This window comes from Calonectris borealis, chromosome 1 (assembly GCF_964195595.1).
Source record: "Calonectris borealis chromosome 1, bCalBor7.hap1.2, whole genome shotgun sequence".
In the NCBI taxonomy this organism is placed as follows: Eukaryota; Metazoa; Chordata; class Aves; order Procellariiformes; family Procellariidae; genus Calonectris; species Calonectris borealis.
This window is the reverse complement of record NC_134312.1, coordinates 199,033,333-199,059,647: the sequence shown is the minus strand read 5'-3', so window position 1 is coordinate 199,059,647 and position 26,315 is coordinate 199,033,333. Positions and strand designations below refer to the sequence as shown.

The following is a 26,315-nucleotide window of genomic DNA, read 5'->3' as shown; positions in this document are numbered from 1 at the left end:
TTTAAAATTAGCCAATTAGCAACCAATTTTTGCCTTTTTGTTTTCCCTTTCTCTTTCTTCAAAATGCATAAAAAAGGCCTGATCTACAAAAAAAAAATATCAAAAAATACTGCTGTCTTGTGTACTTTGTTGTCCATGAAAGAATCTAATGATGAGTGGTGGACTAAAGGATGACAACATGACAAATACAGAGGGAGACCTAGCAAACTAAGGGTACAAAGAATATTTTGGTAGGTTGCTTAGCACCCTTCCAAATGCTAACCACAAATACAAGCCAAATACAGGTCAAATGCGTCACAGTTCATGTCAGAAGAGGCAAACTTCAGTGAAAAGTATTAAGAAGCTTCTTGTCCAAGTGTGTGCCTCCAACAAAATTTAAACAAAAAGCAGAAACCCCCCCACATTTTATGGTTCAAACGAGCAAGGTAGTTCTAAAACACCTTTTCAGACTTCTTCACAGCTTCTAAGCATCCAGCAAAAATCTCTTTGTTGGAGAAAACAAAAAAAATCTCACCCAGCAAACATTCTCTTCGCAAGTGACTTTCAAAAAGTTTTGTCCCTGAACTGTAATTGATTTTATTAAAGTTACTGAAAGTTTTCTATCTAAACCAAGCGGTAAAAAGTTCTAAATAAACTGGACTTCCTTCTCTCATTATTATGGAAATAGTGGTCAGATAAGCAAAGCACTTTTTCCCTGTCAAAAGTGGAATGTTTTTTTTAAAAAATAGGAAGCGGTATCTTGTGGCAGTCGGCAGAGAGGAAAGCCGTAAGAGGACACAAGAAGGGTCTGACTGACAGCCTCAGAAGTGCAATTGAGAATATGTTGATATGAGAAACCACTCGGTTCTCAGCTTATATGGGATGTTTTGTTCACATTAGGTAAGCAGAATGCCCTCAGGTTAAAGCATGTACCTCACAGATGTCCTTGAGATGCTTGATATAAACCCGTTCTGTGTTCATAATTTCCTGTATAACGTTGGTTCTCATCTGATCCTTGTTTTCAGCTATTTTTTGACGATGCTTGCTAATATCTGCATCTTGTTCTTCATCCCGGATACTACTACAATTTTCTGGCACTTCTTCCTGATTAACTCGCAGCTGCAGCCAGAACAAACAAAGCAAACTAGAGTAAAGCAGCAAACTTTTACAAAATGTGATAAAACTGTTACAAACTTCTTACAATTAAGAGAGGACTTGCTACAGAAATGTTCCCATTCTTACCTTATAGAGAGGGTTCCACAACAGGAACAAACAGGATTTATCTCATTGTAACCCACTGCATATTCAAATAAAGTGTTGAGATTTCTGCTTGGTGAAATACATGGCTTTCTACTCAGTATCTGAGAGATACCTTGTTGTGTTGCCTGGGTATTTTTCAGGCTTAAGCTTATTTCCGACCTTTACTAATAGTTTATGTGTTGTTCTGGCGAAGCCAGCATATGGGTAAAAATCACAAAAGTAGACAACTCAAACACTTTTAAATAGTTTCCCTCTGCCCCAGTTCCCCACCTGTACGATATGGATAACAGCTTTTTCGACTTCTGTCTGATTGCCCATGTTGGCTGGAGATCTAGGAAGGGCAAAGGAACCATCTTTTGCACTTTGTGTAGTATTTCATACAGTGTGGCCCAAGCTTCATTACAGGCTCTCAAAAAGTACTTCGAATTAATTTCTAAAACATAGTTCAATTTTATACCATTTGAGAGTTATACTGTCATTAATCTGGCTGAGTTCTGCCTGGGGAGTTCAGACTGTGAACCAGATTCCTACACAATGTTGTGATAATAAATTAAGCCCTATTTTACCAAGAAATCCCTGCAGCATAGCTTTCCCCAGGCCCTCATGCGTCCTCTCCGTATACCCTGATTGCTTCTGGTTGAGCTTTCTGCTGCCCTCATTTCCACTTGAGAAATTCCTTTGGTTACAAAAGGGCCACATAAAGGAAGAAGCCAGAGTAAAAGGTGTCAGAGGAGCTATGGGATCTTGGGGTGTGATTCTCTATTGCTTTCTTCCTTGTGAAGTCGTTAGGAGTTACACCACTGATGTTCAGATACAAAGATGGTGAGGATCAGGCCCTTCACTTAAATGTAATGCCATGACCACTGCTGTTGCAGTCTCCTAGGAATCTCGCGTGACAATGGTGCAAAAGCAAGACAGTTACTCACCCTGACAAAGCTAGCTGGAAACCAGGCTTCCTTGTCCTCGTTTCTTCCCCACCACCAGTCTTTGTTGGAAGCTTCTAGAACTCTAATGACATCTCCAGCTTTGAAGCCCAGCTCTTGATCATCCATAGTCACATGGTCCCAGAGAGCTTCTGCATAGACAATGCTGCCATCGCTTATCAGCTGAGATGGGAAGAAAATGAGGTTGTGAAAGACAAAAGATAAACAATGAACTGTTCATAAATTACTAAAAGATCAAAATACCTCACTAGAGTGCCCATGATTACTCCTATTACAGGATAAAACTTAAATTTTGGATTTTCAGAAATCTATGTGTATATTTATTACTGAGAGCAATTACAGTCCTACTCCAGAGCAGTTACATAGGCTAACGAGTTGCACTCCCAGTGAAGTACTAGTCACTGTGCTCTTCCCTTGGCATCTGCTCATGGGCCCTGCCAGAGACAGGACACCATGGCTGCTGGATTCTTTGCTATGCCAGCTGCTGCCATGGCACTTTTCATTAATATGAAACCTCAGACCTGTGGAAAACACATCCCCCCGTCGTTACAGCAATGCAAAGCCCAGGACGTTACCTCATTAATTGCTAGCTGTTCCCCTCCGGGCTGCAGGTACCTGGGAGTGGCTTGGCAGAGCTCCTCGTAACTGTAATCTTCCTCACTGCCATTGTCGTCCACTAAGGCTGAAGATTCAGTCCCACCATCTGCAGCAACTAAAACAAAGGTGCAACAGCTGTTTGCTTCATCATTTTTATTGTTCCCCCCAAAAAACAATGCAAGAGGAATCGCTGAGAAGTTGCCTTTGTTGTCACGAATATAACAATAACAGAAGTGGAGAGCAGCAGAGCTCTCAGGAAAACCGCTTTTCCGCCATTAAATACTTTTTACTCTTCTTTGGAATTTTCTCATTTAGCAGCTGATGAAATCGAAAATTCTCCTTTTTGTGTGCAAAAAATAGAACTACAACTATTATTTATTTGTTTTTTACCCAGAGGAAATCTCAAATGACCTGAATCAGAAGGGAGGTCTCAATGCCGCTTCCCACGTGGCAGATGAGAGGGCTCCAATGGGCCCCCGGCAGTCAGAGGGGGCCGCTGCCAGCCCCAGGCTGGGTGCCGTCACATCGTCACATCCCCTGCAGGCATGTAACGACCCAACAGCTCCGTGCCCACCCACCCGTGAGAGGGGTGGGCAGCCCACGCCGCCGCCCCTGCCCTGAGCCGGCCGCCGCCACCTCTCCCACGTGCCGGGGGAGGCTCCGGCAGCACTGGGATACCTACGGGGAGGCCCGAGGGACAGGGAGCCTGGACGGAGCACGGTGTAACTGCCTGAGAAAAAACTTGTTCTAATTGCCCCAAATCACAAAAAATTCTTGGTTTGACAACTGTACATTTTCTGACCAAAGAGGCAGTTTTGTAAAGAAACAGAGGCCAGAACTAAGATGGGCTTCATCTTATTACACAGCCACATAAACCAAGAGAAACGTCATGTAAGTGCCTGTCACTACGCACATGTAAATCTGCAGTTACTGTATAAAACTGCAAAACCCATTTGGGGTGCATCACTGGGTGGTAAATCCTTTTGGCGATCACCTCCGTACTGGCAGATGAAGAGGACTGGGGACTGATCTCCGGACCAAGTAATACTGACTGCTCAGGGCCAGGCCCTTTCAGCGTAGGTTCGCCTCTGAAAGCCAGCTGTAACGTCCAAACCCATCGGGGATGAGCTAGTAACCAAGAAGCGCTCATGACCCGTGGCCCGGTGCCTGAGTGCACTCTCTGGTCCTTGTTAATTTATCCCTAAAGATTTATTCCTATGGCAGGCCCAAGCTGTGAATAACTAGAGAGTCTGAAGATCATACAATGCTCAAAAACCCAGTAAAAAATAAAAAGTAAAAAATAAAAGAAATAAAAATTCAGAATGGGCTGCTAGCACTGAACTCCTTTTCTAATGGTTACTGTGTCCCCGGTAAGTTGCCACGCAGCCTGCAGAGCACCTCTCTCACTCCCGCCTGCCTGGGAAGGGACCTTTAAGCGGAGTTATTGAACCTGCCACTTCCACCTGGCAGCAAGGCCGAGCAGCCGGGCCCTGACCCTGCCTCTTCTCTGCCCTGCTTCAGGCCTGGGTACCGCCTGCCCGCCGAGCTCTGGGCTCCGGATGGGTGAGAGTCGCAAAGAGATGACTCCTGGCTTTACTCCACGCACCTACACAACTAACAGGCACGCCGTCGCCTATCTGCTATTTACCTTATAGGGAGAAACACTTCAACCCCCTCCTTATGGGTGCTCATATCATCACTAGCATCTTTGGTCATTTGAGTGTTCATTTGCAAGAGAGATCAAAGCTGAATACTGCACAGATTCACTATAAAACTTGGAAGATTTTTCCTTCCTTTAGAAGTGGAAAAATATGGCATAGTCTTGATGTAACAGAACATGGCTATTCAACCGTTCTCTTCTACTCCCCAGCATTTTAAATACACACTCATATTAATGGTATAATCTGCCTAACCAGGGAGGATGCAGAATCCCTATTTAAAAAAACAAGATTTTTTTTCCCTACAGACTCATAAATCTGAGCACCGATAAACTTTTAAAATACATCTTGTGAAACTTCTGCAACTGCTTTATTAAAAAAATCTGCAAATAAATAATTCATTAAATCAAAAAAATTAATCCCAGTGATCCTTTATACATCTCCACTGTACTATCAGTACTGCCTGTTGGTTTGTTCCAGTAACAACGGCACATCAAAATAACCTAATTCATTTGGCTCCAGATGAAAAATGACTGCAATTTTGCGACTAATAACTGTTCATTATTCTGTACCAAATCAACAAGCTTACATTGTCTTCGTAGTTAGACTCAAACGAAAATCAGTCGCTTGCATTCTACATCTATTCCTCTATTGTTTACAGACAGAAATATCAGAGGTAGGGGTGAGCTTTCCCGATCGCACCAACGGGGTGCAAAAACTTAAAAGACAGCCTGGGAGTGATTCTGATCTCCTAGCAGCTTTGTCACCAGCGCAAGGCTGCAGGCTCCCGTGAATGACACGGTATAAGCGTGATCAGAATCAGGCCCCCCGACTGCCACAGTTTATCAGTTCAATCTAAAAACACTGCAAAAAACAGCGAGAGAGAGAGAGCATGTTCTACTCACACGTACCCATCTGAAGGCTCTCCAGACTCCAAAACCGTGCCATTCCCCCCCTGGCTACCATGCTGCCGACAGACTCGACCCCAGGGCAAGGGTTTGACCTCTGACAGGTGATGCTCGGTCCTAAAGGGCTGGCGGAGGATCACAAAAGGCTCTGAGCTACCGACGGCGCAGAGAAACAGCCTTCAGCTGCCTTCAGCTCCCAGCTGTGCCTCCGAGGCCGAGCCCGGCTGGGAACTGCCAGCGGCGCGCTCAGCCTGGCCGCTGCGAGCTCACAGCTTGCTGACATCATGGGGTGCCCTTAGGGAGGAAGTTCCAGAAAAGAAACAAAAACCTGGCTGCCTGGCCCCGGCCGCGCCGTGCCTGCAGCCGCCCGCACCACCCGGACCGCTCTCAAAGTGCCTGAACGTCTCGAACGCAGCAAGCCAAGGAGTACATTTGTTTTTCATTACAGCAGCTTAATGTGGTTTCAATCTATATTCAAATGATTGCAATTCAAAGGCAAAGACTATTTGGATGGGAGCTGGGAGTTCCTTGTATTACAACACTGTTCGGAGTATCAGTCTATCTTGGTTATATTATACCGGTTAAAATTCCAGTAGAAGTAAACAATGAAGGTATTTTTTGCACAGCTGTTAAAACTTCTCTTGCTTCAAAGGCAAATGCTGTAGCATTATTTAGGGCACAAGCAGCTGAAGTGTTAAGGCTGCAGCAGACTGCTCCCAGGAAAAGAGGGGAGGATGGAGACATTTTCTCACTCAAACTACAAACTTAATTCAGCTGCTCCAGAAAATAGGGAATGAAGCAGGAAAGCACCCAAACAGCCCAGCTTTCACTGGGACTGACCCAGCCAGAGCACAACCTCATTCATTCACCATGGGCCAGCATTTACCAGCCTTACAACTGCGTTGTTCTGCAGTGAAACTGGATCAGTTCAGGCACTGGCAGCAAAGGCAGAGTGCAAAGCCTACATCAGCAGAGTGCAAAGCCTGCTGCAACCTGCGCTTGTACACAGCACTACATTTACGGTTTGGAAAGCCATAATCTTTATGGCTCATTCTTTACCTCCAAACTGCGTTGCTCAGCTGAGCCTGTCCTTTAACTGGGGACTGCCTCCACCAGGGACGTGTTCACAAAACCCTGGAGGCATTTCTGCACACAGCAGCGTCTCAACACCCACTGAAATCACATGGCTTCCCCTAGCGTTGCCTCAGACGGAGAAGGAAAGGCCAAACATCGCCCTGCAATATTAATGCCATCTTCCTACAAAAATCCAGACTGTGCTGCACTGCACAGGAGACTGACAGGAATTCTCTTCTGAATCCCCAAACTTCCCTATTATTTCTTGCTGCAAGGACCCTTGTTGGATAGCATAGTAAGAACAAGCTGCTACATATTATAAGATGTTTATACACAGCCCCACAGATTTTTCTCAGCACAAATCATTAAAAAAAAACCAACCCAGCAAACAGAAGTGACACTGAAGTGCTGATGATCCTGGGACCTGCAAGTGAAGGCTTCACGCTTTTAATCAGGCAGAGCACAAGCTCTCTGCCATGTCAAACCCCTACCCACAGGGAAAAAACAGCTGAACTGCCAAAGAAAAACAAGATCAAACCCCACACAGCTCTTCTAGAAAGTACATTAAAAACGATCTCTGAAAAACAGTCATTTTGATTTGATTTTTGCAGAACGGAACGGACCGTGTGCTTTTGCCAGATGACTAACCCAGTGCCACCGAGGGATGCTGCCGGTGGGGGGGGTCTGTTCTCCCTCCTCTGCATGGACATGTTTAGCAACTGTGCAGCCACAAACTGAACCACCACAAAAGTACTCGTTTGGGGCGAGCTGGTGGCGGGTTCATTTCCTCGCAGGATCAGCCAGGGACAGGAGGAGGCACAGGCTGTCCTTTGTAGAGGCAGTCCACAGTGACACTGTCCAAATGCATGCCGAGCTGGCTTACCCACTGCGCAGGGCTCTCTGAAAAGCCTGTGGGTAGCACATACTAAAATACTAAAACTAAAAGCTAGTTTACCCACCTCAAGAAAATCCAGTTCTAGATACCCCTCTGGTATCATACGACCCTCCACCCTGGGGCAGACCAAAGGTCCCCCCCACCCACTGCTCTGACAGCAGCCAGTAGCAGATGCCCGGGGAAGAACATAAAAACAGATGAGGCATGTAATGGCATTTTTCTGATGTACTTTCCTAAATTCCAGCTATCTGCAGATCAGAGTCAAACCGCTCCTGGGGTAGAAGTGATATCTTTGTGTTTAATGAACTGAATTTTTCAAACCACTTCCTGAATTTCTGTAAACTTTTGGGATGTGAAATATCATGTGTAGCAATTAGCTTCATAGTTTAATTTTATAGAGTGTGAAAACTATCTTCTATTTTGAACTTGCTATCTGATGATTTCATTTGGTGCCCTTTAGTTCTTACATTATCGGAAACAATAACTATTATCTGTTCATTTTTCCTATGCCAAGCAGACTTTTATTCCCCTATTGTCCTTTTTTCCAAGTCGCAGAGCCCTAGCCGCATTAATCATTCCTCACACAGGGACACTGAGTAGGTTGTCTTGTCCTTTTGCCTCTCTTTGTATCGTCCCCTGTAAAAAATGCCTCTTGAGGTGGAAAGGAACAGGGAGATGGCCCCCACACGCCACACCAGTGGCACAATTGGGCTTTCTGTTTTGTTCTCTATTCCCTTCCTACAAATTCCTGCCCTTTTATTTACTGTTTTGACTGTTACTATGCACTGAACTGACTCTTTAATTATCTGTTTAGGATTGCAAGATCTCTTCCTGAATGGCAATATCCAGCTCAAAGTCCATTCTTCTGCAAGCATACCAGGCTCGTGTTCTTCCATGTGCACTACTTTGCCTTTATCAACACCAAATTCACCTGCTGCCAGTGCAGTACATTGTGTCTCAGTATTGCGAAATCCTTCTGCAACTCTGTTCAAGCAGCTTGTGCTTTTACTACCGTGAATAATTTAGCACACAAGCAAGAATTATAATTTCATTCTGTACCTCCCTTCCCACATTATTTGTGAAGACACTGAACATCTGACTCCACTCGTGAGCTCTCTCCTTAAGAAAACCGACCACTTTCCTCCTCTCCGTTACTTAGTGCTTACTCACTTGTTAAAGCATGGGAGGATTTTCGCTCTTATCCCAGGCCTCTATTACGAGACATTTGTAAGAGATCTTGTCAGAGGCCTTTTGGATAACCAAGTAGCCTATACCTACTGAATCCCCTTGGTCACATCCTCAGTGATTTTTTTCAGAAAACCTAATCCATTTGTGGGGCACAGCTTTCCTCTACATAGGGAACATGGGACTCTTCTTCATCACAAGGGTCTACCAGTCTGTTGATGTTACTCTCTGTTACAGTTTCTAAGTCCTAAATACATTCTTTACATATTCTACGTACTATTATGTCAGACTCACTGGTCTACTGCTCACTGCATCCCTCCTGGTACTTCTTTATAAATGGTTATCCCATCACTGCCTTCTTCCTTGTACTGAGGCAATTTTTGAGGAACGAATTCCATGCTGAGGCAGTAGTTCAGCAATGTCATTCTTAAACCCCTTTAGAAGTCTTGGTTCTGGCAATTTGTTAATATTCATTTAGTTACTCTAAAACTTTTACTGGCATTTTGAGATAGATCCTTATCTAATTTGAGCTCAGGTTTTATTTCTCAGTCACTTACAAGGCCTACAAACTGTCTGGTAGTCAACTGGGTTCTCCTATTTTTTAAAAAGGACGTAGTTTTTCGATCTTTAGCAAATTGTTTCTACGTTCCTGTAGCTTTACATCAAAATTGCTAGAGGTTTTTTTCTTCTATTTGGATACAATTCAACAACCTGAAGGATGCCTTTTTTCTTTTTTCTTTTGATATATTCTTTTCCCCTGTGTTTAATGACAGAACCCTTTTCTGGTGTTTCCAAATTCTGTTTTGACAGGTAACATGAATTTGCTGTAAGCATCTAATATGCTGTCCTTGAACACTCTCCATGCTGCCTGCAAGCATTCAACACCTTTTTCTGCTCCTTTAAATTCCTTTGTTACATTAATGACTTCTCACTTTTATTTACTTTCCCTCTTTTAAATTAAAACACACACTGTATTGGGTTTTTTTACTCTTCTCGCCCCTGCAAGGATATTGGTTCAGAGTCCGTTATGGACACAGAGGGCAAGATTCATTATCTGTCTGTATTTGGTCAATGAACAGTACCCTAAATTACCTGTTTCTTCCAGTCAAGGTCACTTAGCTTAGGTTAGAAGTCTATAGGATGAGGCACATCCCACCCTTGCAGAGTAGCTCCTATGTGTAATCCTGCACACACCTCAGGAACGGTTCAAGAATTGTTTCCCTTCCCTAATCAGGTCTCCTGATTAGCTGCACCGAGGAGTTATTTATGGTACACCTAAAAACGTAGCACTGTGCCCCATTACAACGCTTAACCCACACGACAGCAATTTAAGCCTCCTTTTATGACTGTGCGTGCTGCCCTTGAAACTTCTCTGGTTTCCTTGGTTTGTCACCTTTACTGTCACCGTCCTGGTGATCTCAGGTGGTTCATAATTTAATCCTGTCACTATAGTTTTTCCCGTTTAGGCATGGCATTCCAGTCTACGGATCCTGTGACACTTGATGATACAGCCAATTTGTTTATCTGATTTGGCTCTTTAATACATTAGAGACCCTCTTTCACTGACACAATCTTTTCTGTTATTCCTATATAGCTTGCACAATGGTGATATGCTGGTTATTCTCCACTGGTTATCTTCCTTTGACCAAGTTTCTGACATATGCCATCTAGCTTCTTTAAAAATATGTTTATTTCTCCATCTTACTTTTTAAACTTTCACTATTACTGGCAGGGTTGCCTGTTTTTCTAAATCCTCTTTAAACAACATTTGTTGAACTGTTCCTGGCTACTTCTTGCTGGAGCTTTGTCAGCTTCTGCCCCACCCTTCATTTGAGGATGCAGTGATCATTGACATCGCCTGTAAAGGATTTGCTGTCCTATATTGTGTATTATTCACCTTGCCAGCTTTCCCCTAATTCTTTGTTTAGAAACTACTCCATAATCTCGATTTGCATGTCAGCAGCCTGCTTTTGTTTTGGTTTAGAAAACAAAGGATCTTTTTATTTCGAATGATCCTCGGTTCATAAATAATCCACATCTCCCTCTTTTTAATACAACTTTCTGCATGAAGGTGCCTGGAGGTAAAAAGGCCTCTCGGTCTGACACTGAGTGTGGTACCATTGAGCTCCTGGTCTTTTAGCTTCTACCTGACAGCTTCAATTTTGCCTCCAGTGCTTGCCTCCTGTCCATCACGCTCTCCCTGGCACCCACCTGCCCCACAGCTATCGCCTCCGCTCCGGAGTCCCTAGGACTGCCTAGGTGCTTCACCTGATGCACCAGCTGCTCCCAACACACTGCTAGGTCCTGTTTGCATCATCAAGCCCAGCGATCTATGCGACTAACAATCCCATTACCCACCAGCGAAGTTTTTATCTTTTCCCATCAGTTAAGAGTCCCATCCTTCAAAGCATCACATAGCCATCATCCTCCGTAGGTACCTACATTTAGACTAAATTTAGGTGACTTAAACTTGAGCTGAATCCCAGCCTACTCAGAGCTGAGCTTATCTAAAGGAGCTCACAAATTAATTTACCCAAATTCAAGTCCCAGACCACAATACGCAAAAAAGATGGGTTAGTTTTTAAAATACTTACAAAAATTGCTCTACTGTGATAAATAAGTAACCTCTTTAATATAATTTAAAACTTGTAACCCTTTAAGCACAAGAGCAGCAATATAAGTCTCAAGGGAAGTTTCCCTTACATGTTGGCTGGTTGTTATTCTGTCTCCTACAGTATGATGATTTACTGTCTTGTAACAGCTGTTTTTCTAAATTTTTACATCTCCAGTTCTATCCCCCATTGTTATAAAACTAGACATGCAATGTATTAGGCTTTAGCAAGTAACTAAAATAAGATACCACCGGTTTTCAGTGCTTGGGTTTAGAATTTCTTTCTATAATAAAGGGCTTTTGTGCTATCGAATTTCACTGTACATGAGCAAACAAAAAACTCTCACATGTTCAAAGACAAGGAAATGCCTTGTGAATTTAAGAGAAAAAGGAAAGAGATCAGAATGTGTGACACTAGTCACTTTATTATTTTCTGCTGGAGCTACTTAACAGATCTTTGCAACTGCTATCATGCGAAGTCCATGACATTCCCCACTTGCCTTCAGGGCTTTCATTTCAGAAGCTTCTCCTGCTCAACTGCTATGTTTATTGTAATGAGTCATAAAAGTGACATCTAACATAATCAATATTGCTTTGGCTTCATTGTCTTGAAAAGTGGCAGAAACCTTGCTTTATGTATTTGTCATCCTGATGCTTATGTTTAGGAGACATAAGCTACCTTATTCGAAAGCTAAATACCTGGACAGATACTACTCTCAGACAGTTGTCTAGGTAACTAGTATTATTTCACGTGTTTCCAAACATGAAATAACTAAAATTAAAAAAGGAATCCCTACTCTGTGATGCGTAAAGAGTCTCTTTTTTCGAAACTAGCTCATGGCAAACCTGTTGTTCTGTGAGTGGTCCTTCTGCAATCAGGAACTGAGATACCATGTAATCTCAGCAAGGGTTACAGCATTAGATGTCGAATTTACTTCAATGTCTAATCTGGATCATTAAGTATATTCAGATACATACAGCAAGGACGCACTCCAGACATGGGTTTAAAGTAGTTCCCAATATTTTACTACAACATAAATTAAAAGGAGAATATTAATATAGTATATATAATGCATCTCATTGCTACAGCTAGAAATTCTCAACTCTGTTCCTCGGAGAGCAGCTTCTGAAGAAAACTGTCATGCTCTATTGAAGACTGGAAAATGCAGTTTTAAAATGTTCTTATATAAATTAATTTGTAGTTGAGGGATTTTTTGAGCAGAATTGGATATCATTGCAGCTAAAATTTAGGTTAGAACCATAAAAGCCAAGTACTGACTAGTAAACATATGTATAATTTTAATAAAGAAACATTGAAAATGCTATTTGTTAACTTTCCTACTTCAGTCATGGCAAGCCCTGATCCAGACACCTTTACTTATTCTCTCCACAGAGAGGCAGAAAATAGTGTTTTGTTCACTATTAACTGTGAAGAATATGAAGTGAAAATTTTGCTTTTATGTCTGACCCTTGCCAGTGAAACATGAATAACTGTTTAGATTATGCTCACGGTGGTCTAAAAGAACACAAATGGTATAAACCCAGGTTCTTCTGGTCCCACCTGCCAAGAAATGTTCCACTAACACTAGATACAACTTCCTATTAACTCAAGATAACATTGCATGCTAGTAGTAAACGATTACAGAAAAAATACACAGGGCACATCAGAGAGTCTGATAAAGGGTACTGCTTCAGAAAAGGCAATCTTTTCCAAGAATCTGTCCATCATGTCCCAGAACCCTGGTTGGGCTACACTCACCACTGAGTAAGCAACTGCAACCGCATACAGTTCTCTGAAACAAGCTGCTCAATTATTTAAGGCTTGCCTATCTAGGTAGTTAAGCTGAATGCATGGCAAACAGAAAACTAAAAATACATGTGTGGTGTGGCTATGGTTCAGGTATGAACTCAAGCATATTAGACCTTACTTCCGTCATATTCTATTATTATCTTCAGGCAAGTGTGTGAATAGAGAGTGGAAAACAGAGGAGTGTAACTGGTACAGAAGAAAAAACCACAGCAATGTCAAACAGTAGATGCGAAAAACAACTCTTACCTGTACACAGCAGGAAAAGCTACGAATGAGAAAGTCATAAACCACAACAACTTAGCTGGGTACTACTTTGTCACTGAGCTGGTTTGCACCCTTTTGTGTTCCACACTATAATCTGCTTCCTGACCAAGCTGGGGTATGAAGTTGAGATCTAGAAAGCTAAAAAGACTTGCCCATCTTACCATTAGATGTTCTCATCTGCCGCCTTCGTCCAACCCGGTCCAGGCCGATGGGGGTACTTTGTGAAAAGGTGAGCGGCCGGAACCTGGCTGAAACACCTTTGTAAGGGGGTACCTGGTGCGCGGGAACAGGCGGCCGTGTTACAGGCTACAGACAAAACAGGAAAATCCAGTATTAGCAAAGCTACCAGCAAGTCCAACTGAGCAAAACTCAGGTATGAAGTAAGGTCTCTTCACATAGTCCAGCTAATTACAGGGCCAGTAAAATCCCTATTTTGAAGTTACATTGCTTAAACACTGCATACCATATCCAACAGCATTGCAGAAAATATTTTATTACGTTACAGTTCTCTGTTACATTAAAAACTCCTTAGCCTTCTGTTATGATCAGACATGCTCTGTAATCTTCCTCTTGTAATACTCCGTGCCCAAACGCTCTGGGATCTAACTGCTTTGAGAACAACCTGTGCAATGCCGGCTGGCGTTGTAAACACACGTCTGAAGGGAAACCCAAAGTGAAAGGATGACCAGAAATGCTATGGTTGGAAGTTGTGTTCATTTCCTGGGAAGCTTGCTTTCTTCAAATAAATGTATTGCTTTTAGGTAAAATAAACATAGTTTACAAGACAAAAACAATTGTCTAAATGATCCTCTGCTCTGAAGATCCCAGGAGTCTCATTAAAAAGAGGTAATATTAAGTTTACTCGTAACTTTATCTAGAAGCCATTTTCTTTAGTTAAATCATTCATTTGCTTAATTATGATTAGAGAACCTACTCCTGTTTTATTTGCAAATTGAGTCTAATTTTATGTCGTCCCTGAACAATTCCATATTAGCCAGGGTGAATGACCTTGCATAAACATGCAACATTAAACAGCCAGACCTCAGCATATGAACTTCAGAGAAACTCATCTTTACATCTTCTCTTATCTTTCAGTTGTTACTGTTCACAGGCCCTTCTGTCAAGTAATCTGAAAGATCAAGGTTGGTTTTTTTATGATCTCTTGACACTCTATTATGAAACCAAGGATTTAGTATTGTTTGAAAATATTTTCTCCTGACACCTAAGCTGTCAGACCAAAACCAAACACAACAAAGAAGGAATTAGCATTACACTTTTCAAATATTCCCGTGGGTTTTCAAAGCTTTTAAGAAAAAAAAATCAGCAAGGTGAAGATCAGCCTTTGAAAGCCCCACATAAAATACTTCTAGCACATGTATTCCTGCTTCATTAGTCCTTTTTTACATTCCAGCTATCAATTTACTTTCTAATATGACTGCCAAAAACCTCTGTGTGTATTGAATATGATTTAACTACAACCTCATCTTTAAATGTCATTTCTTCAGTGCTTTAGCAATATACCAGGATCCTATCACTGAGTAACACCACAAAGATTAAGTCCGATATATTGCATCAAACAGCTAATAGAAGTGATGGCAATTACTATATGCAAATCACTGGCTGATAAAGCAACAAAGCTATTTATTTCTGGGCAACTAAAATTTTCTTGTAAAGCTTCAGTCCAGATCCCTTCCCTGGACAGAGAAGGATGTGCTGTTACTCAGTGGCAGGCCTGGGAAGGCCATCATTTGGGTTAAAAATGTGTCCCCTTTGGGAATGCTCCATAGTTTTGGTCCTGACCACAGTGATCCAGCAATGTGCTCGTTTAACCCCAGCCAGCCCTCATGGCAGCATTGGAGCATGGAAAGAGTCAACTCAAATAGCTGCCTTGATGCATGTTCCTTCGTTAATAAACTGATGCGAGCAAGGTTTGAAGAGAGAGCAATTTGTTTTCAGCAGTAAATGAAGGGCTTGGAGAGTGTTAAATCACTTCCATGGTACAGCAAGGATTATTTGGGTTGCCAATACTTACTATCCCTTGAAATCCATCTATTATTCTTGACTAAGATGGCCTAGAATTTATAACAATAATTTTCCTCTTTTTTTTTCCTCCAATCTAAGTAGTGATAAAATTAATTTTAAAATATCCCAATTATGTAGGGTTTGAAACTATGGTCTCTGCCTGGGTAAAAGTTTCACTGGCTTCAGTTGGAGTTTTGCTTCAAGATGCATTTTTTCGTCAGGGAATTATAAAGAAAAAATGTGCAATATACAATAACAATGTTTAAAATTGCTTTTCACGGGAGACTGAAAATCCTGCCATTGTTTCAGCATGTGATTTCAGTCGGGTGAGTACCGTACTCATGAATGAATCTGCATTGAACTTCCCAGCAGGAAATCAAGCAGCATGAGAAAGATTAAGATGATTCAAATTCCATTAATAACCACTGGAATCACATTTTTTGAGGATGTAAATACTATTCCTTTTTTCTGTTGCTTTATCAGCTTGACAATTGCTTTAGGTGGGAGTCCTCCAGCTTTCCTGGAAAGTGGAAAACACCTGATCAGTGCAGTATTACAAAAGCCCATGAGCCTGAAGCTCTGTAATCAACTACAAGATGGGGCCACCAGTACCATCAGAACAGTAAGTTCCTCTACACATTGTACCCGCTCAGGACTACCTCCAGGAAAAAAGGAGCTTTTTTATCTTTCAGAAGTTTTTTGTTTCTCAGTGTCTTACCTAAGCCAACAGAGATGGCAAATAAGTATATAGGTACTGCTCAAGTACTAACTCAACCACTCGCTATTTTCTTACAGGCTTCCTACGTTCCATCAGGTCAATTTAGTAGTACATAAACAGGATGGGGGTTTTTTTCATATTCACAGTTTTCTTAGACTCTTTCTTTATTTCATTAATTCCTTAATTTATTACCAAGTTTCTAAAGCTACTTCCTTATTAGTTCTAAGTATCGTTGCTATGCCAATACCAAGATTTTGAATACCACAGCTAATGCCACAGGTTTTGAACAGGCCCGCTTTTGGAGAATTTGAAATGATCAATAAATAATGTGTTACTATCATATTGTTTGTACTCCTCTGTTTCTCAGGCCCTACACCCTGTAAGGTGACTAAACACACAGCTCTATTACATACAGATCAGCTCTTATACACCAATACGAGACGTAACAACCATTCCAAGAAAGAAATAAGGTTAATTTCCAATATGAAAAAGATTATCCCAAAGTCAGTATCAGTTTTATTCCATGCTGTTTTGTTTTTTAACAACAAGACAAAGTAATTAGTGACCAGGAAAGCAGAATTGTAAGTACCCGATGTCAGCTTGCCAAAAGGGAAGGAAGAAAAGGAAGCATCCATTCTATTTTCTAGGCTGAAGATAGAGACAAGGAAGTGAAAGGGCCTTTCGCAGTTTGCAGAGAGCACATCTCTTATCTTACTTGTGTCAGCAGACCTTCTATCTCTTCTGCTGGATCGCTTCCATAGAAATTGACCCCACCTATTACGGAGATGGGTCTTCTTTTTCGCCCTCTGTGGTAGCCTACTGTATTGCTTTGGTTCACAGACCCGACGGAAGCCAGTCCTGGCTGATTTTCTCCATCCATGCTGTCTGTCTTCTGAGACTCCACCGCAACTGCATCTTCTGGTATAGAGAAACTTCTGATCGACATTTGGCCATAGTCTGAGAGAGGTCTGGGACGAGATCTTTTTCCAGAGCCCCATCTCCTGGGTGTGACCTTTTGTGTGTCTGTCTTTTCTTCGTCCTGGGATGGGGACCTCTTCCAGTGGTCATCAGAAACAACCTTTTTAAATGTGAACAAGTCAAATAAGCCACAGAATTTTCTGACACTTAATCATTTGTGAGTTTTTCATATGGCAGATCAACTTAACATTGCTAAAAAGAAAGCATTACCACAATAAATACAATAAATGCAACTGACAATTCAGGAAGAGAGTAACTTTGCAAAGGAAAGACATCGTGATGCTTGTGCTGAGTAACGTTAACAGCCAACCATCAGCACCTCTTAGGCAAACATGACTAATAACACTAAAATCTCACCTATTACCTCAGCAGTACAGACAGGCTTTATGATAAACACTGAATTCACTGAATGATGTCTTGGAAAGACAGCTCTGGCACTCACAGGACTTGTTCCTGTGCACTAGTAGGATGCTACATGTAACACCGGCAAAAATAATTCAACCAGCACACTGTGTTTCCGGACTTTCTACCAAGGCCTGTAGTGACAGGACAAGGGGCAATGGTTTCAAACTGTAAGAAGGCAGATTTTCATCAGATATAAGGAAGAAATTCTTTACAATGAAGGGGGTGAGACACTGGAACAGGTCTCTTGCCCAGAGAAGTTGTGGATTCCCCATCACTGGAAGCGTTCAAGGTCAGGCTGGACAGGGCTCTGAGTGACCTGATCTAGTGAAAGATGTCCCTGACCATGCCAGGGGGGTTGGACTAGATGATCCTCAAAGGTCCCTTCCAACCCAGACCATTCTATGACTCTATGATATTCCTCTGCTTTACCTCTCTTCAGTGATGAAAATAAACAGTAGGGCTGCAGCTTGACTGCTTGCCAATCCCACGTAACTGTAAGCCGATACCAAAACGGGCAGTCGCACCCGCTCCTACCACTCACTCCCACGCTCTCACTTGGGTCAGATCTAGAGATTGTGCAGACACGTGCGAATTGGGCGAGTGAGCTCATCCAGTTTGGAAGGGAGAAGCTCATTTTCTATAGGCTCAGAGAGGTTCTAGTCATAGGGAGTAGGACCAGAGATACATTATAACACAAATACAGGAAAAACTGATGGTTTTAGAGAGGAAGCTTGGAAAATGCGCATATTGTTCCTATTTAACAACACATCTGGCTCATGGAGGTTAATGCCTACAGGTAGCATAACTGCACTGGTACTGCAAGTTTGGAAATAAAATAACCTCAACTGAAGTGCTTGTTAGAGGGAACATTTTTCAGGATTTAAATGCATTTGGAGTAATACTGCCATAAACTTTTCTACCCCTGCAGTTTTTATTTTGAGAAAAAATACTGCACATAAAAATTTATATTCCCTTTTCCCTCAAATTTCCAAATTTTCAACGTTTCCTTGGCTTCTCCTGGGACCTCTATAAAGAACAGAAGAGAAACAGAGAGAGGAAGATGGGTGTTTCTGGGCTAGGTGGTAGTTTGCATGAACGCCTGACGAAGTGAATGGCAAACTCCAAAGCACTGCTGAGCAAGTGAACCCTGCCCCAAGTTCTCATACAAATTATGAACTAATTCTGACTTTTTTTTTGTAAAAAAATCAGCCTACTTCTTTATTAGGATATCTTTAGACTACCCAAGAGTGTTTCTGACGATGTTCAAAGCTAGTAAGTATTCCAAAAAAGAGCGGCATCATTTTGTCTGTCTCTGGCTACATTTTGTTCATCTGTTTCAGATCAGATGAAGGCATTTCAGGTACTGCATATTCAAAGCAAACATGCAGCCTAGAATCAGCCTTTTACAATGATGCCTGTGAAAGAGGACTTATCTTCTGTCACCTTCTTCTCCACTTACTATTTTCAACCAGGCCAGTACAACTCTGATGAGCCTTTTTTAGAAGGCCACCTGATACAGTGCGCAGCTTTTGCTTTTTATTTGAAAGACAGCTTAAGACAAATTTCACTCTATGAAACCACTTCAGCTAGTAGGCAGAGTTATTATTTCACATGATTATTGCAATTAAGATATGAAAAATGATCAGTGTCATACATTGCTCTACATTCAATTATTTCACTTACAGCATGAAATTTATTCTAAATAGAGCGCTTGCATAAATTCTGATTTCTATGGCGTTACACCTGTCACTCAAGCATGCTTCAGCTTCTCTGCAGATTTTAGCTCAGGACCAGTTTTAATAGTATAAGCGATTCAGTAGAGAGTGACTCCTTGACTGGAGCACCGACACAGCTTCAGCAAAGCTGTCCCTTAAACCAGCCCCTCCAAGGTCACAGCAGCAAAATCACAGGTTAAATAAGCTTCTTACCTCAGAATCAGACACAGGTAAAGGGTCTCCACATATGCAGTGACTGAGAAAGGAGCTCATGAGAGTCATTTTATGTTTTTGTTTTGCAGGCTTGTCCGTAAGAGCTACAAATGTGAGCACACTCTCTGCATAACCAGTCAGGCAAAGTTCATCCCATGATCCTGTACTTTCAGACTGAGGGAAGGACACGTCACATGTCATCTCCTAATCTGCTTTTTACACCCTTATCTTGAGCAATAACCTTTGCAAAGAGACGACTGCTCTCCTTCTGCAGCACTCCACCTACAGTAGTGATCCAAATGAGAGCAAGATTAATCTCTGCTGTGCAATAAACAATGCTGAAGGACGTGTATTTTTAGGCTCAGATCTATAAACTGCATTGAAGAATACTAATAAAACAGAAAACATAATCCTCTCATAGCAAAAACCAGAGGAAACCAAACTGATGATAACCTCACATTCCTCTAAGTGACCTACACAAGCAGGACCTGATCAAGTGACCACTTACTAGTAGGAATAAAATATCCAGCACACAACTCGTAGGCTCCAGTATTGCAGTCACTTAAGCGTAAGTGTGATTCTTGACACCAATGAAAAAATTCTGAGGAAACAATTTTGTTCCACTTGTCGTTGGCTTATACTGGTGCAGCACCACTGACCTCAAATGACCTTCTCTTGATTAATCCCTTATAAGTGAAATCAGGTTTATGTTCTACAATTATTATCAGTAACATCTACGTGAGTAGAGATATACACAGCACTTCATATAGGATGAAAATCAAAATGTCATGCACTGACTCATGCGTTGTAAGTGTTGGTCAAAAATTTCAAAGAGTTTCAAGATTTCTGAGAAGTAAAGGTCTAAACTGAATCCACATTGGATTATCTGAAATTCACACCTGCTAGTCTAGCAACAGCACAGGATCACCAATGCTGGCAATCAAGATTATTCATCTTGTCTTTTAAGCTACATCCTAGGTTAGGTTTCCTCTGCGACTGCAGACACAAACAGCTCCACTTATTTATACTGATGCAAATGAATTAATTTTATCTGGACAGCTAAATTCCTACAACAGCGTATTAGTTACATCGTTGTATTTCAATCGTTTTCCTTTTTCCTGACAGCAGTACATCTACAAATACAATAATTTAAAATAAACATTTACTTCGATCCAGGCTACACTTTTATTTGCTATTGTTCCCATGTAATATGTCACTCTGAGGGTGGGATTCAGCTCCAGATTCCCACATCTAAATTTTGACATCTGCAATGGAGGTGTCTTGTATGTTAGCTAGATGTTAAAGTTGTCATCGTAGCCTGCAGAAATCTGGGGTGAGATTTTGTTGCCTGAACATAGGCACCCGGGGCCATTTCAAATGTCCCAAGGGATCTAGAATATCTCCACGTACCATCATGCAAGTATGACAGAGGACCTACGGGAGGCGTGGGCCATCCAGAAGCAGCCCCTGGAGGCAAGGGGGAACCAGGGCACCTCCAGCAGCGCTGGATACTTATGTTCAGGCAATCCAGTTGAGTCCCCAAACAAGAGTGTCAGCCAAACCTACAAAGCACTACGGGCAGGAATCAGGTGCCAAACCTGATTGCAGGTAGATGTAGATGGCACTACAACCATGCTCCCCAACGCTGTGGGGAACCGTCCCCATCTCCCTCTCCAGCAAGGTGCAGCTTCCCTACAAGGTGCTTTCCAGCTGTGCGCAGCTGTCTTGGATACCTGCCCCTCATTGCACTTGACAGCTATTTTTAGGTAACTCGGCTCAGCTCTAGGTGCCACTTTCCGGTGTGCTGTTTAGGGTGTGCTCCCCAGGGTCCCCTGACCGCACCGACCAGGCTACAGCAGGAGCTCTCTCAGGCTGCTCCCAGGTAGACAACTACTGCGGAGTCTGAGCCCGGCCAGATCAAATCTCTCCTTTGCCTGGGCCCAGACTGATTTCCCAATCCAGCTTCAAGGACTTGATCATGATCTCACTCAATTCGACCTGGCACTGATACAACCCTGTTGCAATTAACAGCACATGGCTGCTGTTGGCATTCCCTGTTACTCATTAATACCAATGTAAGCAACATCAGCATCAGGTGTTTAACCACTGAAATCTTAGCTTAGCCTTTATAGCCAGATGAGAGCCAGGTTCTGCAACGATTACTCAGACTACAGTGTATATTTGATAAATTCAGCACTCAAAATTTTCTTCAGAGGAAGCAGTGCCCAAGGAACATGAGATCTGATCTGTACAGTACCCATAAAGTGTTGCTTATATGGATGCAACTTTTATCAGTGAAATGGCAAAAAATCGCCAGTACCTGAAATTGCATGGCAGGACTTTTGCTGGCACAGTTATACCAACCAGGAATAACCCTTCATCCTATACCTGACCACACTCTCCACTGCCAAAAAAGCCCAAACTATAAGTCTAACCCAACACAGCCCGCTGCTGGTCAGCTTGCTGCTGTTGGCACGCTTGTGAGGGCTGACATACAGCTGCCATCATGATGGCAGAGGAAAAACAATCCCTGGGTGATTTTTTGTTAATGTGTTATGCCAATAAACTCCCTAATGAAAATATAATCACCACTCTATAAACGTGTTGATGCCTGTGTACATTGCTGAGGCTCCCTGCTCACTAATCTGCATTTCTACCCCTACCATTACCTATTTGGATTTTTTAAATTTTATTTTTATGTTCTAAATGTACTGATACAATCAATGCTTCATAATGTATACATATAGACAAGCATGGCAGTTTAAGGGGGAACTTAAATCTCCCGAAAGTTTTTTCTCTACCTGGCAATCTGCTGGGAAGTCACAGGTAGGTGCCTCCTGGACAAGGACCTCCAGCCTTGGTGGTCTGCAGGGGAAAGAGCATCCCCCTCCCCTCCCTCTGCCAAAGCAGCAGCTGTGCCGCAGGGCCGCACAGACACGCTGCTGCTGCCGCTGCCCACGAACCCCCGGGGGAGCTCATGCTCAAGGGTATTTCATAGCTGTTTTTCACTACAGCAGCTGGCCCCCTTCTGCCTTGGTTTTTTTTATTTAGCTCCACAATAAGTTGCATTGCTTCTTGTTTTGGTATCTCTGTATTTTTGAGCTGCCTGGCTGAAACATAACCCTGCTAACTACAGCTGCCTTTTTCTAATCCAGAGAAAGGAGATAATAAAAATCTAATCATGTCTTTGCAAGAAATGCATATTCATTTCCCAATGCAATTTATAAAAAGGTGTGAGAAATTAAACATCATAATTCTGGCTGAGAATAAATTACAAAGAAAACCTGAGTAAGCTGAGAAGCATCAGAACACGATTACTACATATTTTCAGTGAAAACTTGTGATGGATAATCAGTCATGTTCTTTGCAAATGACAAGGCTTAAAAGCAGAAACTGGAATATTTATAGGGAAAAATCACAGCATTTGTGCTATTTCATGTAGATATCTCTGTGTTTTGATCACATGAGTACACATTTCTGTGTGCGTTTAGGAGTCTATATAAAAATGTACAAACTTCTTATGCTAGCATTGACAGCTATATGTCAGTATTATAATTGCTTATTATTATTAGCTAGTATTTCTGTATAACACATTAAATGCCAAATGCTAGGAACTCAGTAGAAATATTAGAATTGATTTTTCAATTCATATAAGCTAGCAAAACTATAAAGGACCAAGTGATCATGACCTAGTGGTCATAAATTATTTTATCACCTTCACTTAACAGAGTAAAAGTCCAGATAACGTGTCTCCACCCAGGTACATGATAAAAGGCAACCTCTGCACTTTTTCTTGTTGCTAAATAGCGGTGGGGGAGCATTAGTTGAAGTTCATTTCTCATCACTACTAACTGAGGTCAAAAGCTTGTTTTATGTTTCATGGACATGATCAATATTTTTATTTGCAAACTGTTGTGACAGACACAGAGATTATGAGACTGCAGATACAATACAGCCTCCCAGAGAAAATACATTTATTGCTTTCTTTCCAGATTTCATAAAAAGATCCTGAAGTGTTATGAGAGCCCAGTGATTCCCTCTTGATCCAACAGGTTGACAATTTCCAACAGTGATACCATCACAGCAATAGTTACCATGGAAATGATTGCTTTTACTGTAGAAGAAAGCACCCATTCAGTCCACATTTGCGTCTTCTACCGCAAACTAACCAGCATTATTAAACCAGTCCGATTCACTTACAGGAAGAAAATTTTCATCTATTCCTTTCTAATTAAATGCAAATTGCGCTATATCCTTTTTCTTTACAGGCCTGTGCCTCCTCTGCTACTAGCATCTTTTCTTTTTAATCAGCCTTTGAGAAGACCCCAAATAAATGCATTGATTATCTGTCCCTAGAATACACAGTGCTATTCGACCTGTAGTCTGCAAGACAGGAGAATACGATCTGTGAAACAACTGGAAAAAAACTGTTTAAGAACATATGCATTTACATCTATACAAAGAAGCAAAGCAGAAGAAATCAAAGTAATACAACCATATTAAAAATTTAGCATAACTTTTAGCTGCTTGGAAGTTATAAACATTATACCAAGATAATCTGCCTTTTCTTCCTTCCCCCTCTGTCCCCGCAAAATTGCATGGACCCACAGTTTAAAAATTTGAAGAACACTGCTTCAAAGGGGACCCCCTAAAGGAACACCACTGCACTGTACTAGTATGAGCTCCTAGAAGGGATGCAGGAAAAACTATGCATTGTCGTAAAGAAAAATTACATTACTGTGCCTTGTAATATGGTAAAATCAATCCCCATTAGCAACACAAACTACTGTGGTAACACTCATTTTGGAAGTTTTAGAAATTGGAAAAAATTTATATAATTCTACTCTTGGGATTTGTTGACACCAAAGCAATTGTGGTGTTTTAACTAACAAATACACCTATAAAACCACATTAAAAGATCAGGCTATATACATATATAACCACAAACAAAATTTGTATTTCATGCATTTCTAAGGCATTGTTAATGCAGGTTTGCTTCATTTAACCTGATCCTTGAAAGCCTGCTTATCGTAATCAACAAGCATAATGCTTTCCCTCTCAGCAACATGCCTTACCAAGATGAGTGAGTTCATCTTCGTAATACCCACATTTCACAGATAAGGAGCAGACTCAAAGCAGTTAAGTCATGTAAGTCACAGAGGAAGCATAGGGCTGAACGGGAAATGACAAGCAGATCTCATGACTCTCAAATCTGTTCTTCAGCCTCAAGGATTTCCTTCGTCCCCTCCTCTAACTCATTTCCAAAACCAAATCAGCTAACATTTCCGACTGGCATAGGGGAGTTTGCAGGGAAATGTATTTGCTTTGCAGAAATAATGTCATCAGTCATATAAAAATGCAAGCGTGCTAAAACCAGAAAACTGTTTCCGCTAGTTTTCCGGTGACTGATACTTGGGGATGGCTGGGTGATGCTCTAATGCTGTCCCTTCTCTACTTCAGTATCTGGACTGGAACAGCAAGCATCTAGTGTATAGTAAAGGAGTATTCACATCCTCCACCTCTTTTTAGAAGATGTATAGGCATTAATAATCCCTAAATAAATCTCCAAGTAATTTCTAAATCGACTCAGAACACTTCAGATCAAGTAACAGGACTAAAAAAATCCATTTTCCTTTTATTCAGCAAAACAAGCAACTTTTTCCAGGCTGTCTTTGTAACATCCGCTGGCGAACCTCAAAAGCCAGATGATAACTACAGGTTGAAAGTGGAACTTTATGCTAACAAAGCAAAACATAAAAAGCCATAAGCCTTCACGTCTCTTCAGTGTCTCTCCAGGCGGAGGTCCTCTGGTTCCCCCCTCTCTCCACCCTTCCAGAGCAAAGACTCATCGTCCCTGCCCAGGCCCCAGCCCAGCCACCGGCAGGTCCCAGCAGCAGTCACAAACCAGCTTGCATGGGGTGGAGCCCCTTGGGCAACTCCACGTCTGCAAACCATTACTTCCTAGAGCGTGGAGTACGGGCGAGGCTGCTGTGGTTGAGCTCAGAGCAGGAAGAGTGGAGGCTGCTGTGCTCGGTCTCCTCAGCGCTCGGCCGGTCTCCCACCCTGCCGCAGCGTCCCGCTACCAGGACCAGCACAGCAGCCTCCGGATGCCAGAAAGGGGAAACGCAGGTGGCTCAGAGGAAGCTTTGCAGCTGCCTGCGCTCAACTGGGACATCGCAACCTCCTAGCGTCGAGATGGATTTTCAATGCTGACAACTCAACATCATGCTCGATGTAAAAACCAAATTACGTGGCCAGAAGTGCCGTTCCACTCTCTGGGGTACTGTTACTCCTGATGCCAGGGTAAGAAGTGCCTGGGTATTACTGAGGTGTCTGAGGAGAGCTACAACAGACTCAAATATCAGATGCTCCAGAAAGGCAGAGGAGCACTTATGCACTTATGCCCCTTTCCCCCTAACTGCAGTGGAGTCCGTTTGAACTCCCCCTTTCAGCATCCACAGACCCTTTCGCAGGGATGACAATAACCCCTGGATTACTCTACCAGTTTTCAGGAATGGCCAGTTTTATTCAGCGCTGCAGTTACTCGGTCTAAAATTTAACCTGATCCAGAATTCAGATTACTGTCACCACTGTCTTGTTTTTCTTCTTCCTAGCAGAGGATACAGCAACAAATGATTACAGGCTGTACTGAATGGCAGACAGCTCTGCTGCAGCGAGTTGGAAGAGTTTTTGCTGCGACAGGAAGATACACGTGTCTTTTGAGGGCTCCCTTCTGCATCATTTCAGTGATCGGTTCTGCAGTTCGGGTTTGTAGCAATGCACAGTGGTTTCTGGTTTAGCTCTGGGCAAGCACTCTTGGAAGTCGCTTTTTGAGCAACTGTGAAGGGTGGAGACATTGTGTGAACGTATCCTGACTCGTGCAGAGCAGCTCAGAGGGTTTAGTGTAAATCCAATGTCACTCGGTCTAATTGAAACCTCAGCTTGCTGTCAGAGATGCTGTTGAGAGCCTGCTGCAGTGCTCTGCTGCTCTGTCCCCAGGCCCTGCGGCCAGCAAGACCAGAGTGCCACTGGAGTCTGGGTCCTCACTGCAAATTACAAGCCCCACAGGAGTAAACCTA

The 26,315-nt window shown here is 42.3% G+C and overlaps 1 protein-coding gene across 2 annotated transcripts in view; it reads right to left on the bottom strand.

Moving 5' to 3' along the window:
* The window catches only part of SPATA13 (spermatogenesis associated 13), a 77,542-nt gene that overhangs the window by 15,657 nt on the left and 35,570 nt on the right, over positions 1 to 26,315 (bottom strand). For both annotated transcript variants that reach the window (XM_075139913.1, XM_075139914.1), the window contains exons 3-7: positions 16,641 to 17,003; positions 13,347 to 13,491; positions 2,759 to 2,895; positions 2,166 to 2,345; positions 913 to 1,098 (exon numbers count right to left, since the gene is read on the bottom strand). In XM_075139913.1, the coding sequence (XP_074996014.1) occupies positions 913 to 1,098; positions 2,166 to 2,345; positions 2,759 to 2,895; positions 13,347 to 13,491; positions 16,641 to 17,003 (1,011 nt within the window). The remainder of the gene's footprint in view (positions 1 to 912; positions 1,099 to 2,165; positions 2,346 to 2,758; positions 2,896 to 13,346; positions 13,492 to 16,640; positions 17,004 to 26,315) is intronic.